The sequence below is a fragment of the Leptosomus discolor genome, chromosome 9, assembly GCF_034619465.1.
Source record: "Leptosomus discolor isolate bLepDis1 chromosome 9, bLepDis1.hap2, whole genome shotgun sequence".
Classification (NCBI taxonomy): domain Eukaryota; kingdom Metazoa; phylum Chordata; class Aves; order Leptosomiformes; family Leptosomidae; genus Leptosomus; species Leptosomus discolor.
Window position 1 is genome coordinate 27009085 of NC_141399.1, and position 16204 is coordinate 27025288.

The 16204-nt window shown below is 45.6% G+C and overlaps 1 protein-coding gene across 1 annotated transcript; it reads right to left on the reverse strand.

Moving 5' to 3' along the window:
• Window positions 1-5386: 5386 nt before the first annotated feature.
• On the reverse strand, window positions 5387-16175 carry LOC104343916 (G protein-coupled receptor 83). The gene is made up of 4 exons (XM_009947928.2): window positions 11468-16175; window positions 9207-9332; window positions 6924-7057; window positions 5387-6401 (listed from the first exon to the last, which is right to left on the reverse strand). Exons 1-4 carry the CDS (start codon window positions 11840-11842, stop codon window positions 5777-5779), a joined length of 1260 nt encoding a protein of 419 aa, XP_009946230.1. The 5' UTR covers window positions 11843-16175; the 3' UTR covers window positions 5387-5776.
• Between the last annotated feature and the right edge of the window lie 29 nt (window positions 16176-16204).

A 16204-nucleotide genomic window follows, 5' to 3' on the forward strand; every position in this document is an offset into this window, starting at 1 on the left:
TTAAGGACCTTCGAGTCAGGTTACGGAGGAAGGAAAAGAAACAGCTTTTTGCTGCTTTTAGCTTTTGCTGGAGGGGGAGAAAACACCCAGGTGAAGCAATGTCATTGTTAGGCCTCTGATTTTCTTTTCAAAGAAAGGAAAGAAGGTTGCTCCTGCAGAATTACATGGTGTGGTACAGACTACTTGCACACTAAAAGGACAGTTCCATATTAGAAGAAACTATTTAGTGCCCAACTTGCTTCACCTGCGTTACTCAGAATGACTGGTGTTTCTGTTGTGCCGTGTGACAGTACCATTCTTCACTGAGCCATGCTCCGAAGAGCATGTCTCTTATTTCCAAGTGAGAAAAAAAAAAAAACATTTTCATGGAATGTCTCTTAAAGAGGTCCCTGGTTTCACAGCACATCTCACACCATCACATGCAATTAAACCTCTGTTGGATGCTATAAAACATTGAGCCACAACCCAGGCATGCGGGTTAGTATCCAGGATGGAGCTGGTCAGAACCGGTTAAATGACTCGCAGCTGCAAGTTCATTATTCTGCTTGTAAAGTTTTTTGAAAAGGAGAGATACAAGAAATGGCTCATCAGAGATGACAATAAAATACTCTTTTCTTTTGGTAGAGTAACCTAATTTTAACACTTTGAACGCTAAAGGGTTATTTTAAAGTAGATGTAGGCCTTGCTGTGTTTGGCATACTGCTTTTTTTTCAGTAGGTGTGGAGCTGGAAATTGATGTAGCACGTTCAGAAAACAGGCTACCTGTCTGAGACTTTGCGACCACACTTCCAGCTTTGTTCAGAGAGACCAGGTCTTGCACTATCACCCTGCATGTGTTGTTACCAAGCAGTTCCTTTCGAACAAACATGACTTCATTAACCAGTTTCAGAGAAGTGTGACAGTGATGCAGCAGCCTCACACATTTCACGCATGCGCGGCACACGTTTCCTACCCTGTTTGCTTAGTGACAGGTGAGGGAGTGGGCAAGGTCCCCAGCGAGGGGAAGGGGACCCATGAGTTGGCTGAGGATCCTGGCAGGAGCACTTGGGAGCAATGCACAAGCAGCCAGGCTGTGTGTCCACTCATGGAGCTTTTATTGGAGAATGAGAATAAAATTCAAGTTAGATCTGCCCATACTCCTGTCCAGACTGAGGCACCCAGGTGAAGAGAAGTGCTGCCGAGACCAAGTTGCTGCATGGAGCTGCAGTGAAGTGCATGGGAATGAGATGGCATTTCTAGTCAACACATGTCCACGTCTGACTCCTCATCTGGGTAATCATAGCTCTGCTTTTTACAGAGGGTTTTTCATGCTGAAAGATGTCAGAACACATGCAGACGTAAGTTTTGGTCATGGTTTTGAGACTGTCAGAAGCAGCAGCCTATGCTTTCTTGTTAATCCTCTTGTAGGAGGGAATTTCCACAGGAGAGAGAGGGTCCTAAACCAGATATTTTACTTGGCTGTTATCAGCCCCCAAAAAAGTTGGTGAACCATATCTTGTATTACAACCATACGGAAATTTTAACAGAGCTCATATTAAAGCAAGAGCATCCAGCGGAAGTTGCATATAATGATGGTGAAGTTTGCCAGGCTTTTACAAAACCGTAAGCTTTTGATAATCACTTCAAGGAAATAATGTTTTTTAAGGCAGCTCAACATTGCCAGACTGCAGATTCTTACTGAAGAAAGTGCTGCTTGTGTAAGGATTAGCATAGGTTGTGTCGTTAGGAACCAAACATCAGTTTTCCATCTGGGAGCAAACTATCCCTTGGAGAACCCTTGCCAGGTGAGGGATGTCACATGGGCAAACTGTGGAGTTACCTTGGGGCCCACTGTCCATCCCTCCATGAGAAGGCTGAAGGAAGCCGGACCCAGCTTGCTGCCCTGCTGAAAAGATGTGAGGCAAGAACAGACCCTCTTCATTTTATTTGTTCCGGAGTAATGAGTTCTAGCCATTCTCTGGGAGTGCGCTGGGATATACATGCAAACTGCCTTATTTAGTTTCATTCAGGTTTTCCAATGTAAAAAGAGCATTTGAATGAGAAGATGTTTCATTAAGTTACTCACCTTAACAATGTTGTGTTTGGGTTTGTGGTTTGTTTGTTTTTTTTAACATGAGACGTCTTGTTTATAGAAACCCTCTAGATAGTTACACTATGGAAATGCCATTTGCAGTGGTATAAATTCCAATTTTTCCGGACAGTAAAAAAACCCAACTTAGTAGTAATATCAGGCTTATGCTGTTACTCGCTTGTAATATGGAATGAAATGCCTATCTCCACTGTGCCAGCTCTGTTCAGGTCTCCACTTACACTTCTTTATTTGCATAAACAAAATAATGGCTCACATGGTAAAGCCCACAGGAGAAAGCCTGTTGAATACATTTCTTGTATGTGAATCAGAGAAGGTATCTGAGTCCTGGGTGCTCATGCTCTGAAGAGATTTTTCTAACTCAGTTTCCTCCCTGAGTGCATCCTCTGCAGAGCGATTCCTGCGGGCGGGCGGTAGGGACAAGCGACCACTGTGTGTAAGGGAAGCATTCACTTGAAGCACTAGCACTGGAAATGCCAGTGTGTTTGTCAGCATCTCAAGCCACATGAGGTCTCTGCTCCTTGTCTGCTGTGCTTCTGTCCTCTCCCCTTCCCACAATTATCTTAGGAATAAGCAGGATTCACGTTACTCTTACTCTTTCCTCAGCTTCTCAGCTTCTTTTTTAGACGCAAATACATTCTCAAGTCACCCATCAACATTTTTGTACCTATCAAAGCACCTTGATTACCAAATTTAAATAGTCCTTCACTCAGGTTTGCAACTGAATCAAACTGCCAGTCCTCGGTGGAAAGGCCAAGCTGTAGAATTATTTTGCATAGGAAGGATGAAATTATTTTTCCTTTTGCTGTCTTTTGAGGCTAAATTCTTTGCAACCACGAGGGCCAAACAAGCACTGAATGGACACAAATACAGAAACTGATTATTCTTTCCAAGGAAGAGAAAAATGCAGCTTTGGTGAATTTGCACAGCCACTGGTTTGAAGTTGGCCACATGCTCCCACTTGGCATTTCTCACTGCTGATCCAAATCCAGCTCTGAGATGGTGGGCTGGCTCCCATCGTGACCCGTCAGACCAACAGCTGCCTGCACCGGCTGTCCAGGCACCACAGGACACCAGCCCACGTCCCCAGGAATCTCCGCTATTTCGTTATGCATGGGGAGCCGCTGCTTGGAACAGGGTAAACGCTGCTGGAAACACTCAGTCACCCCCAAGAGCATCCTGAAAGCAAGTGTCACTATTTGAGGCAATTGCTGTGGCATGTCATCAGATGCTAAGTTCTGTTGAGTGGGGAGTGTGTAAGGGTTTACAAATGAACTCTTTAATTTAGTGCCAACTTTTCCTGTCTTCTGCCCTTTGGCTTTAAAACCTGCATGTCTGTTCCCAACACTTAAGAGTCACAACACAGGTTCCACCTCGGGCAAAGCAGGGTGCCCTGTTCAGCAGCTGCCAAGCAGCCATGGGAGCTGCCCGGCAGGTTAACACCAGGACAGACAGACAGGCTGACACACTAGGAAGGGCTGCCAGCCTGACAGTGAAGCCACGAAGGACATGGTTCTTGAGGACTGGTGAAAAATAAAATATTATTGAAACTGAAAATAATTTTAGTCTAAAGAAATGTTGATTAACAACATGAAAACATGGCAATATACAGTTCTTTTAGGAAATAACATGTTGTGAGACATTCTTGAGGGAAAGCCTGGAGACTATAACAAAGCCCTGTATATATCAGCAGAACAGGCACCTATTGGCCAACACCCTTCTTGCCTCCATATACATCCTGGCAAGGCAATTTAGACTTCACCACCTCTGAGTGCTTGCATAGAGTTTTCATTCTTAACCATGAAGTTTTGCATGGACTGGGTGAAGAGCTGTATTTGTGTAGCACATTTGTGTGGACCTTCCAGCCCTTACATGAGTCTGCCATCCATCCTCTCTCCCACACTGAGCGAGACCCCCCTGTTTACTTGCTTACAGTGAGCTTGCACTCCCAGTGCCAGAGAAACTGGTCACAGCCCAGTTCTCATCCCTGGCCTGCCAACTGACCACCCCTGACTTGGAAGGCAAGGAAGGGAGGTTGGTCTCCGAAGTCCACCAGTCCCTGAGGGCCTCCTCCAAATGTACCCAACAGGCCACAGTCATCCAGCCTGGGGAGCTGCCCTGATGTCAACCAGTCTAACTTGCTGGACCAGTGGACATCACTGTCTCATTGTTAGACTCAAACTGGTGTCTCCACTGGTACAAGCTCCATAAAATTATTTTGATTGTCAAAATTTGACTATTAGTTCAGTATCTCCTATGAAGATAATAGAAATACATCAAAAAAGAAACATGGTAGAAAGTGCAAAAATGAAAAATTCCTCTGGAACAATTTCTATTTACTGGGTGGGTGGTGGTGGTTGGTGAGTGGTCACTAGTATAGTCCTTAGCAAAATGGCAGGTGGTATATGTGTTAAGAAAGGCCTGGTTCCTCAGCTAGCTAGGGCTTGAGAAACAGCTCACTTGCATGATTTCTTTCTTGACCACAGATTGCAGCATAAGCGGTGTTTTACGGTGACTACTAGTAATCCTTACAGAACAAAACAGTTTTGGGGACCTCAATGCAAGGAAGACATCGAGGTGCTGGAGAGAGTGCAGAGAAGGTCAACAAAGCTGGTGAAAGGCCTAGAGAATAAGTCTTATGAAGAGCAGCTGAGGGAACTGGGGCTCTTTAGTCTCAAGAAAAGGAGGTTGAGGGGAGACCTTATTGCTCTCTACAACTGCCTGAGAGGACATTGTAGAGAGGTAGGTGCTGGTCTCTTCTCACAGATAATTAATGATAGAACAAGAGGGAACGGACTCAAGCTGCATCAGGGTAGGTTTAGGCTAGATATTAGGAAAAAATTTTTCACTGAAAGGGTTGTCAGACATTGGAACAGGCTGCCCAGGGAGGTGGTTGAGTCACCATCCCTTAATGTCTTTAAAGGTCGTTTAGATGTGATGCTTGGAGATATGGTTTAGGGGTGTACTTGATAGAGTAGGGTTGGTGGTTGGGCTCGATCTCAAAGTTCTTTTCCAACCTGAATGATTCTATGAAAACAAGCCATCAAAAGAAGAACACCTCTAAAAACGGAGTGAGTTTTTGCTGTCCTGCTTCTAAGCTGTGTTCCCATTGTGATTTTTTGATATGTTTCCCCCTCACACCAGCAGGCAAGGAACACGCCTGGGTCTCAGTGAGGTGGACAGGCAGAACTGCGGCTTTTCTATAACAGTAGAACAAGCAGCTGAGATGTTGTGAGTAAAAATCTGAGAATGGGTATAAACATTATTCACCTTGAACAAATAACAAATAAATAAAAAGAAGGAATCAATACAGTGTTTATATATAAACAGCCATCTACTTTAAAAGAGTGTGCATCAGTTGGCGTGCATACAGTCAGCATAGGTTCCCCCTGTTTACTTAGGCTGTGAAAGATTTTGTGTGCTGTTAAAGAATTCTCAATTTTTGCAACAGTTCTGATGAAAAATTCATTCAAGACCACTCATTCTGGAGCCCACATGTGGGCAGTCCGTTCCTGGAGATTTTTAAAAACCTGACTTGACAAGGTCCTGAACAACCCAATCAAACGTTGAAGCTAGCTTGCTTTGGGTGGAAGGCTGGAGGAGATGGTCTCCAGCAGTCCTTTCCAACAGTTTTTCCTGTGATTCTGCAATTACTACATGATGCTGCCTGGCCATCAGATGAAGGGTTTAGCTTTCTGCCACAATTGGCTGCACACTGGATATGTCTGTCTTTGCAGAGTTCCTCTGGGAGGATGCCCTTGCCTTCTGGCAGGCACTGCCTCTTTTATAGTGGCAGCTCTCAACCCAGGCGCGCCTGAAAGGCGGGGACATGGACTGCAGAGCATGACTCTGGGCTGCACTCCTTTGCCGGCACACACACAGCAAGGACTTCAACTCAGATCTGAAGCTCTCATTCAGCCAACAGTAAATGAAGGGGTTGTAGCAAGTGCTGCTCATGGCAAACCAGTGAAAAGCAAAATACAGAGCGTTGCTACTGTGGATGGCCCTACAGGAGATCAACACCACGTAGCAGTTCAGGGGGAACCAGCATACTGCAAACACAATCACCACCACCATCAGCATCTTCAGCGTCATCTTCTTTTTCCGTTGATGGGCATAGTATTGCTCCATGGTGAGGTCGCCGATGGCATTTCTCAGCCAGAGCTTTTTGGCCACCATCGTATATGTGATGGAGATCACAAGCAAGGGCAGGACATACAGGAGAACAAAAGTAGTCAAGTCCAAATACTTCCAGAAAAGATCAGCAGGAGGAGGGAAGCTGGGGAGACAGACCATTCGTATTGTTCTGTTTCTGAAGATCAAAGAGAGAAAGAGCTGTCAATTCCACTACCGGATGCACACAACACCTGGAGGACAAACATCTCAGATGTCCTTACAAGTTTCAGTAAAGGCACAGGCAGCAGAACTCATTCAGTAACATGGGAAAGGGCCACTTCCGTGGAGAGAATTTTGCTTTAAGTTTGACCTTTGGCCTCAACGAGGATATTTTGAACACATCCCCAGGAAAAGGAAAAAAAATAATCCATATTGACATTTGTGTCCTCTAAGGGCAATGAGCTCCTCTCTTCTGTGCCTGCCTCAAACTACAGGGCTGAATCTCTGAGCCAAAATCAACTAACAAACCAACCTGAAAGCTATTCCATTGATTTTCTTTGTCCTTTCATGAGAAACACACTGCCTAGTCAAAGAGAAGGAAGCCTTCTCTGTTTCTTTTTTAATAACACAGATGGAGAGATGTGTAGAATCTGTGGGGCTTTGATTAAGCTGCATATGTCATATAAAAAAAAAAAAAAGCACCATGTAAATGTCTTACCCGATATAAAATCTTGTCAAAGTCTGATAAATGGCGTGAGGCAGTGAGAAGCAGCTGGCCATAACCCAGATGATAATGATGCAAATCCCTCCTTTCACCATGGACATGCGCGGCTTGAGGGGGTGCATGATAACCTGCAGAGAACAACCAATCCTGAGGATTTACAATGTCTTCAACTGAAGAAAACAAGCCGCAAACTTTAGGAAAAAAGAATATATCTTTGCTTTGTCCATGTCCAGGAGCAAGGATTTCACACCGATCACTAAGAACCAGAATGTGTGCTTTCCAGGTCAGCGAGGAACACTCAGCATGGACATTAAGTGGGGCACAAGTTGCAAGCCAAGGGGCTGTTCTGGCTTGTACTATAGGGAGCACAAAAAGTCTCCTAATTACTACAGACAAAGTCTCCCATACAGGTGACAGCCACGGGGCTCACAACACTTGGCATTTGGTGGACTCACAAGACAGAGTGACAAGATGCTTGAGAGCCACAGTTGAATGTAATCCTTGGCCAACATAGCACTAACAAACTTGAAGGTTGGTCTCTTTTACATTGAGAGTTTACCCTGTGCAGTCCTGGCTGCAGCATGGTGTACTCCACATGTGTTTGCTGCTAAGGAGGGCTGCTTTATCTGACAACGTCTTGGTCACTCTTGGAGCCGCACGTTGCAGTTCGAAGTGCTGCAGCAGCTCTGCATCCCTCCAGTGTTAAAAGGCAGAAAGGAGAGACCCATTTTACAGGACTTTGGAGGAGAGTGTAAAGGCTGGAAAATGCAAGGAGTTCTGCAAGCATTAAGTGTGATTGCTGGCCCAGTGCCCTGAGCAGAGAAACACGCTCGGTGTCACCCATCAGCTTGACTTCAGAGATCATGACGGTTAGCTATCTGTTGAGCCACATGCACTATGGATGATTATATTGGGCAATGAAACAATAATTAAAAATAGACATATCATGTCATCCAAATAATCTCTTGTCTGATGAAGTCTTTGGTATTTTACACGTGTCTTTTCTAGTCTCGTTATAAATATCTACTTAATCAAGCTTCTATGACTCCCCTGGAGCATCTGTACCTCTCAGGACTAGCAATGTTTTTGGAGGCAAGTGTTGAATTTGCTTTGCTTAGTGACATCTCCTTACTTCTATTTTTATCTCCTTGGGTCATACTAGCTAATTCCAGTTCTGAGGAATCTACTCCACTGAATTTAAAGGCAGGTATTGTGTTTGCCCTTAATTAAACAAACACTTCTGGATACCTAGTCATGCCTTGCAATCAACCCAGAAACTACCAATTAAAATGAATCGTTATCAAAATGCTTTGCTTTCAGGAGCTGCAATGTTGCACATAGAATGGGCAGACTACCAAATTTTTTGTGGTAAAAAAGACAGAAGTGGATGATTTATAGTCTGGCAGTCACTGTAATTTTCTGACACCAGATGGAGCACATCCTAGATGATCTGAGAGGAATCCATTATTGTTTTGAACTTCATCTAGCCATGTCATTTATCATATGAGATTGCTTTTCAATAACAAACCTTCCAGTGACTCCGGCACTGCAAGAAAAATACAGTCTGCCTGAGAGCACACCTTGCAGGATCTGCTCTCCCAGTATGCAGCATTTATTAGCTTAAGCAAAAATTACCAATTGTATTATACTTCAAGGAAACCCTTTGGTTTGCACTCATTGCTTGACCTGTAAGGTTTTCCTGTTGGTATGTGCCAAGAAGTATCCAGGTGGGGGGAGCAGAGGAGAATTTCTCACCTTAAACTGAACATCCTAACATAGTTCTCACTGCTTCCAGTCTTAGGCATCCCAAAATAACAGGGCAAGCCTAAAAACTGTAAGACTCTTCACAAATACATGCCGAGATAATGCATTGGCTGGCTGGTGTTTGAATTTCAGAACATATTCCCACTGTGCTTTCAGGACTGTACTCCCCAGAGTGGCTGAGGTGGGCAGGTACCCCTGGAGATCACCTCGTCCAGCGCCCTGTGCCAAGCAGGCTCAGCTAGAGCAGACTGACCAGGACTGTTTCTGGTCAGGCTTTGAATATCTCCAAGGACAGAGACTCCACAACCTCTCTGGGCAGCCTGTTCCAGCATTTGATCACCCTCACTGTAAAAAAACATGGGTTTTTTTGTCTACTGCCGTGAAAGCTAGAGTTCTTGCCTCTATTCCTTGATTCCTAAGACAATGCAGGTTTCTAGGCACTGGAATTTGAATAACACTATGTATTTAGCGCCTTACTCTCTAATAAACGTAGGGGTGATGCATACTACATACCTGATGCCGATCCAGAGCGATGGCAGCGAGGGTCAGCACAGACACGTGAACGGAGCAGTACTGAACAAACCGGCTTATGTGACACATCAGCTTTCCAAAAACCCAGGTGCTGCTCACAAACCGCACCTGAAGAACAGACAAAATTGGATTAAAAAGTGTACATTGTCTGAAGAGGAGCAAATAGGCTTCCCAGGAGTATGGCAAGGAAGAAATGCTGTAGTATAATTTCCTTATGCTTTGTGGATGCATTATACTAATTTTTCTGGGGAAACCATGACTATGCAAGAGGCTCTGAGACAGAGCTGAGATTTATTATACCGTGCAAACAAATCCGCTTGAGTAGCGGTCTGTGTGTATGTGCTTGCATATGCGTGTGTACAGGTACAGGTGTTACATGTAACATGGCCCTTCTGGAAAATGTAAAGAAATCTTAGCCTAACTCCTGGATGAGGCTCTGCAGGGAAAAACAGTATCTTGCTTCCTTAAATACAGTTGCATGTTTTGTGGTTGCTGAAAGTTGCATAGATTCAAAACTTAATGAGATGAATTCATGGAAGAAAAAAAACATTGAAGGCATTGAAATAGTGAGGTACAGCTCTGAGTTAGGGACTGCCTGTCTGTGGAGCATTCCTGCTTGCCTGCCCTGTGTCTATACTCTTCCTGGGGTCTGCAGCTACCAGCCAGGCTCAGAAAGGACATGGAGCTGGGTGGCAGGGTCTTGCTTGCACACTGAGCTCTAAGTCCAACTCTCCTCTTCCCACATTGTGTGAGAAGTATCAACAGCAGTTTCAGGGGTGTCAATTAAGTTACACAAACAGAGAGGAAGATTTTACCCTCCAGTTGAAAAAGCAACTCACACTTCACGAGCCGCACTGCTCTCCTCATCGACCTGAGCTCTGTAGGGACAGGAGCCACCTCCACCTGGCCATGAAATCCAGCCGCTGGCAGAGGGGAGGGAGGCGGGGGGTGCACAGGCCCCTGGGACTGCAGTGGCCAGGGCAGTGTGGCATTTCTTACCAGCTCCCAGGGAGGTGTTACTTATTGTGGCTTTTCTGCGGAGGAGATTATTCCGAATAATGGTTGTTGTCTCACTCCCTTGCAATTCCTGATTGTGCAATATTTATTCCAAATTAATGTAACTCATTCTGGAAGCAGATTAAGCTAATTTGAAATAAAGCACATTTACTACAAAACATGTGTCTGCACAGAAAACAGCTAATCTGTTTTCAGTTAATCTAATTAATTTCCCTGTAGAGACAACTCTAGTAGTAATGACTCTGTCGCTTAATGTGTGGCAATGTGCTGTTCCTTTGAAGTTGATGTAAAGCCTTTCCTAGGAGAGATTAGTTATTTAATTGCTTGTGCCTAATGTGTGACTGTTGTGCGAACACGCACCATCCTTTCCCTGAACAGATTACAGGATGAAAATCCCATCAGAGCAAGGCAGAGAAATCCCACCAAAGAAACAGAATCAATTTGAGAAAAGGTGAATCCGAACTGATAATTTGGGAACTGTTTTTGGAAGGCAGAAGAGCGCTATGGACAACTCTGGGCAAGGACTGAAGCAGGAGTGTTTGGGATGCTTTGGAACCAGAGGGCTGTGTTAAATTCAACTACATAGAAAGTCCTATTGACATGTTGTTTATAGATTGTTACAGTGGGGCAAGAAATGAATCCATTTAATTCTTCCCACCTCATTCTTTTAGTATTTTTTTATGTCTTGTATTATTTAGTAACTGAAAATAAACAAAGGACCATCAGCCCCAAAAAGTGCAGTGCCCAAGTCAGAGGCATGCTGACCTGACACGGCTCAGCACAGACCTAGCAGTTTTCCCTTCCATCATCTTCACAAGGACTGACGTTGTTTGTGTCATTTCCTTAAGAAATTGGCAGTTAATTGGGCTTTCTAGTGCCAGACTTGTCCCCATTTCCTTCCCCCCCCCAAAAGACAAATGGGGCTTCGACATCTGTGCCATGCCAGAGTCCTGGAAGAGGGAGGAAAACTGCGAGGAGCAATGGCTCCTGACAGGATGGCGAGGTGGGGGCATGGGTGCTCGGTGCTGCTCCCTGAGCCCTGCCTGTATGCAAGAGGGGTTGGGGAGCGGGGCATGGCTGCAGCTTGTCCAGGAGGCAAAAGGAGCAGGGTGGGGGGGTGGCAAAAACAAACTATATTAGCCTGTCCCTGGCCCATTCAATACACGTGTACACAGCTGACAGGCACACACAGACACCAGCAACACACAGACAAGCCAGATGCTCACCAGCGTGAAGGGCGTGTTCAAAATGGTGATCATCACGTCGGCAATGGCCAGGTTGACAATGAAGAGGCTGGTGGCTGAGTGCATCCTCTTGTTCTTGATCACCACGTGGCACACCAGGATGTTGCCAAAGAGCGAGATGCAGATGATCACGGAGTAGGCTACTATCAGCAGTGCCTTCACTGTTCGGCTCTGGGACTCACCCTCATACTTGGTCCCGCTGTCAAAGTCCCCCAGGTCCTCCAGGTCCACATCACTGTGGAAGGATTGGTTAGGGAAGCTGTACAGCACAGAGAAGAAGTTGGTCGTGTTGTGATTCTCTGCTCTCCAGAAGGGCTTGGAGATGTACTGCAAGGGGAACCACGTGTGCCTGCTCATGGCTCAGGAAGCACAGCTCCAGCGCTGCCCGCGTCCCTGGGCAGGCAGCACGTTCCTCTCCACCCTCCTTCCTGGCAGCTCAGGTGCTGAAGTCAGTGGTTGCAGGAGGGAACACACACACTTGCATTTTAAAAATCTGCCCCGTGGTTGCAAACTACATAAAAGAGTTGATAAATGGGTCCTTCTTCCTGGGCTGCTGACATGTGGGCTGCGCTCCAGGGACTCTCCAGCTGCTGTCCGTTTTCAGTCCCATATGTCCTACATACAGAAGGTGACTCAGATGCTGAAATATCAGAGAGCCCCAAACACTTTCTCTCTGCACCTAGGAAGAAATCCTGGTGAATATTTGCTTTTGGGCACTGTTCTGCTTCTCTCCTGCAACTTCTCCTTGGAAATCTGCTGCATTGTTTTTCCACATAGTCCTTCATCTGTCAGGTGTCTGTTTCCCAAGAGTTTTCAGAGCTTGTCAGAATCAAAAAAGCAAGGGCTGCCTTTCCCTTTTCTTGCCATCCTCAAAGTATCTCTGAGCTATATGCTGAAGCAGCTTTGCTCAGAGGCTGAGTGGTCCCTGCTTTCCCTGTGAAATACACAGCCTGTCAGCTGACACACGGCACAGGAAATAGCCAATAGCGTATCTCTGCCTGGTGTACCCTGAGGTGTGTTGCAACACCACACATAGAGGACGGAAGAGTCTGATGTGTAGATCTAGCAGAGCAGCAAAATACAGAGAGAGTGGATGCGTCTTGATCTCCCCCGTCTCCTCTGTCCTCCTCCTCCTTTCTGGGTACCCAGCACAACAGCTACATGGGGTGAAGCATCTTTACTAATTTGCAGCATCTTTCTTGCTCCCTGTTCCAGAGTTTTAGCAGACAGAGAACATCCGAGGATTTCTGCCTGCAGAGACCTCCCAGCTTTGTGCCTGGTGCTGACCCCTTCTTACTCTTCTTGACATGGCGGGCAGTGTAAAAAGTGAAACAAAACCTGAAAATGAGAACAGAAGATCCAGGGTGCTGCTGGGCGTCCAGGGAGATTCCGGCTGCAGCTCAGCCCCATGCACGCTGAGGGGATGAGCAGCAGCAAAGAGCATCAACGCAGGTGGAAATCCCTTCTCTTCTCCTTCCCTTCCTTTGCAGTCATTTGCAGAGCAGCCTCAGGCTCCAAGCTTAGAGGCTCGGATGCAAAGAGCCCTTCTGTGTTGCCTTGGCAGGAGAACGGGCTGAGCGGGAACAGGTGGGTTTGCATATGGAATCAGAGACAAAAGTCAACGACTCCTTGTTTTTGACAGGCTCGGCATCCCAGCCTTCACTTGGCAAAACTGAATGTCTTTTGCCATAAGTGTTTTTGTCAAATATGTCTTCGGAGATGTCACCAGGCTTCTCTGCCCTTTCTCAGCATCCCCAGCATCTCCTGGCCCACAGCTGGCTCACACCTGCTCCCTGCCCAGGGGCTGAGCCCAGCACATGGCTGGATCAGGGCATGAACTGGCAAGCGGGCCATTTCATCTTTTTCTTCATAGTTTCTGTTGTATAAAGATACCAATCAAGTCAGGATTTTGTTTGGAGGCTGGTAAATCACAAGCACATCACGTACAGCTGCAGATGAGATCAAGAAGCAGGACTCTTGCTACCAAAGAAGAAATGGCAACCATTTTCCTGCAAGCATCTTCTGGAGAGGCAGGCTGTCGGAAATTGCTGTTGATGGTTTGGGGGTGATGTGTGACATCCCGTACATGTATGTGTATGCACACATGCTGTGCCTGCCAGGCGCAGTGGGCGGGTGCCTGTGCCACACTCGCTGCAGCCCAGCACAGCTGGGAGCTGGAAGCACACAGGGCTCTGTCCTCGAGCTGCTTCGCCATGTGGTTACGACATGCTACTCTGCCCGTGTTCCTTTCATTTTTGTCATGCGTTAGAAGCACAACCTGGCAGAACAGCACTTGGATGCATACATGTAAACCCTGTTGTTGTGAGATGCCCCGTGTGCCGAAGGTGTGCGATTCTCATACTACAGTATTCTTCACAGAACTGATTTATTCTGTCAAAGGTTCAAACACTTAATCAATCACATGCTATTTCGCTGCAATTATCCACTTACAAACATTCTGAGCTGCTTCTAGTGTTTGTCATGCATCATAACTTAACATTTGTGCTGGCTGCTCTAAGTCAAACAGAAAAAGCCAAGCAGAAATGTGCTTTTTAGAACACATCCATTTGAATTACGCAGTCAACCTCTGTTTCTATAGAAGATTTTTGGCTTTCTCGTTTTGACACTACTTGTGTCTAAAATTTTTGGAACTTTCATTTTCATTAGGTTATTTAACATTTTCATTTTTGATGCCTTTTTGTGTCGAAAAGAAATGACAAATTGCCGAAATTTCAATTGAGATGGAGACCCTTTTTCTGAATGGATACTGTAGACTAAGTGTTGATGAGGGCCTAAGAAAACAGAGCTATACTATAAAAATTCAGATCCTTCTTCGGTCAGCAGTCTAGCAAATCTAAATACCAAAGAATCAAAGCACTTTAAAAAAATGAAATACATACGTTTGATCGGAGTTTGAGAGGTGGAATAAGAAAAGGTCTGAAATTCTCAGTTAAAATTTCCCAACACTATTGCCAGATGCTAGTCACATGACTCACGTTGTCAGCATACGTAATCCAACTCAATTCCTGTCCCTGACTTTGTAAGGGAGATGAGCCAGATAATTCAGCAGTGTCATTTTACAGTATGTAAAAGTGCCCAGGTCATAGCTGCTCACTCCTTAATTTAAGCTAATTTTAAAGAAATGGCTTCTAAAGACATGATCCATTGTCATTGTGGGACAGTAATTAACGATGAGCCAGATCATGATAGTAAGGGAGACTTTCTCCCCAGGCTGTGTTACCACAGTCTTAGTAGGTATACGTATGAAAATGCCTGTCCCTGTCTGCTCCCATGAAGATGTAAATAAAATGCTTTCATTAATGTGGAATATTGAGCTTGCAAAGCCAAATAAAATTGTCCCTACAGGTCCCTGCAGATTATTATATTTCATATTTATGAGGTATGTAAAGGCCTCGTAAGAGGACATCAGAGAAATACTGAGAATACGAGGTCATTACATTAAACATTTTCCTAATGCAAAAGTTCCCATCACACTTGAACAGTGCATCATTCAGCTTCTTTTCCGCATCTGTCCGTCCTGCTCTGAGCTCCATTTCTGGTGCCAAGCACGGGCCTCTCATGCCAGCGGGGAAAGGTCACAAGAGCTGCTCAAGAAGTGCTGCTCTGAAGCTGCTCCTGCTTATGAGCCATTTCTGCTCCAGAACATGCCAAAGACATCCGCAGGGCAACCCGCAGCAGGACTGGTGGTGCCTCCAGGAGCGTCCTCTGCCCCGCCCCAGACCCCCCCCCGGGTCCACACTGCAGGAAGAGGGAGCACACAAAATATGGCAAAACCTGAAACAAGGTCTTTGGGTGCAATAATGAGATTTCTGGCTTGAAAAAGAGAATGTCTCTGCTTTGCCATTTAGAGTTGAAAGGAGGTGGAGTAGACAGGAAGTTTCAATGCTTGAGACTTGTCCAGAGGGAGAAAATTCAACAGCTAAAATTCCTGAGTCTAAACGAGGAAAAATTCATTCCACACACCTATTGCATCAGACAGCTTTTTGAAAGACGCTTGTTCCCTAGAGAAGCTGATAGTTTATACTTCTCTGTTTTAAATACAGGTTTGAGAACAGAAAAAATGAGAGCTCTATATCAACCCCTAGATTTTTTGGTTTCTCCCAAAGAGTGTGCTATAAATAAGAGTTTGGACAGTCCTTGAAAACCATGATCTGGGAACTTTTTTTATATATTTCCTTTAATGCACCAAGGACACTGTAGTCTTCTTCATTTGCAATGACTAGTACTGCTTTTGTGACTCAGAAAATGTCACAGAAAATAGGCAAACCTATTGCAGCCAGTTATCTCAAACTGAAACGGGATTCTGCTCCTGCAAACAATGAGCTGGGCCTTACATCCTCACTCGTGCCCAGCTGAAGGTCCTCAGGCTGAGCTCCCAGGAGCGATGAAGTGCCCCTTCCACGTTCATCTGCATTCACTCTCCCATCAGGTTTTGCCTCCATGTTGCTAAGAATCGTGACACAGAAAGCTCCAAATGCTCCTAATTATGTGCCAGGACCAATTTCAGACTACAAACCCTGCACGTCACTTGCAGAGACCGTCATTTTCCCTCTGGTCCAGTTCGGAGATGGGATGCAGGCTGCCAGCTCGGTGGGGAGCCTGGCTGGTGCCACTAGCCCTGGGTTTGCTGGGTGCTGGGGTGGGCTGGGGACCACCCTCACAGCGATGCTGCCTCTGCCCCAGCACATACAGCCCCTC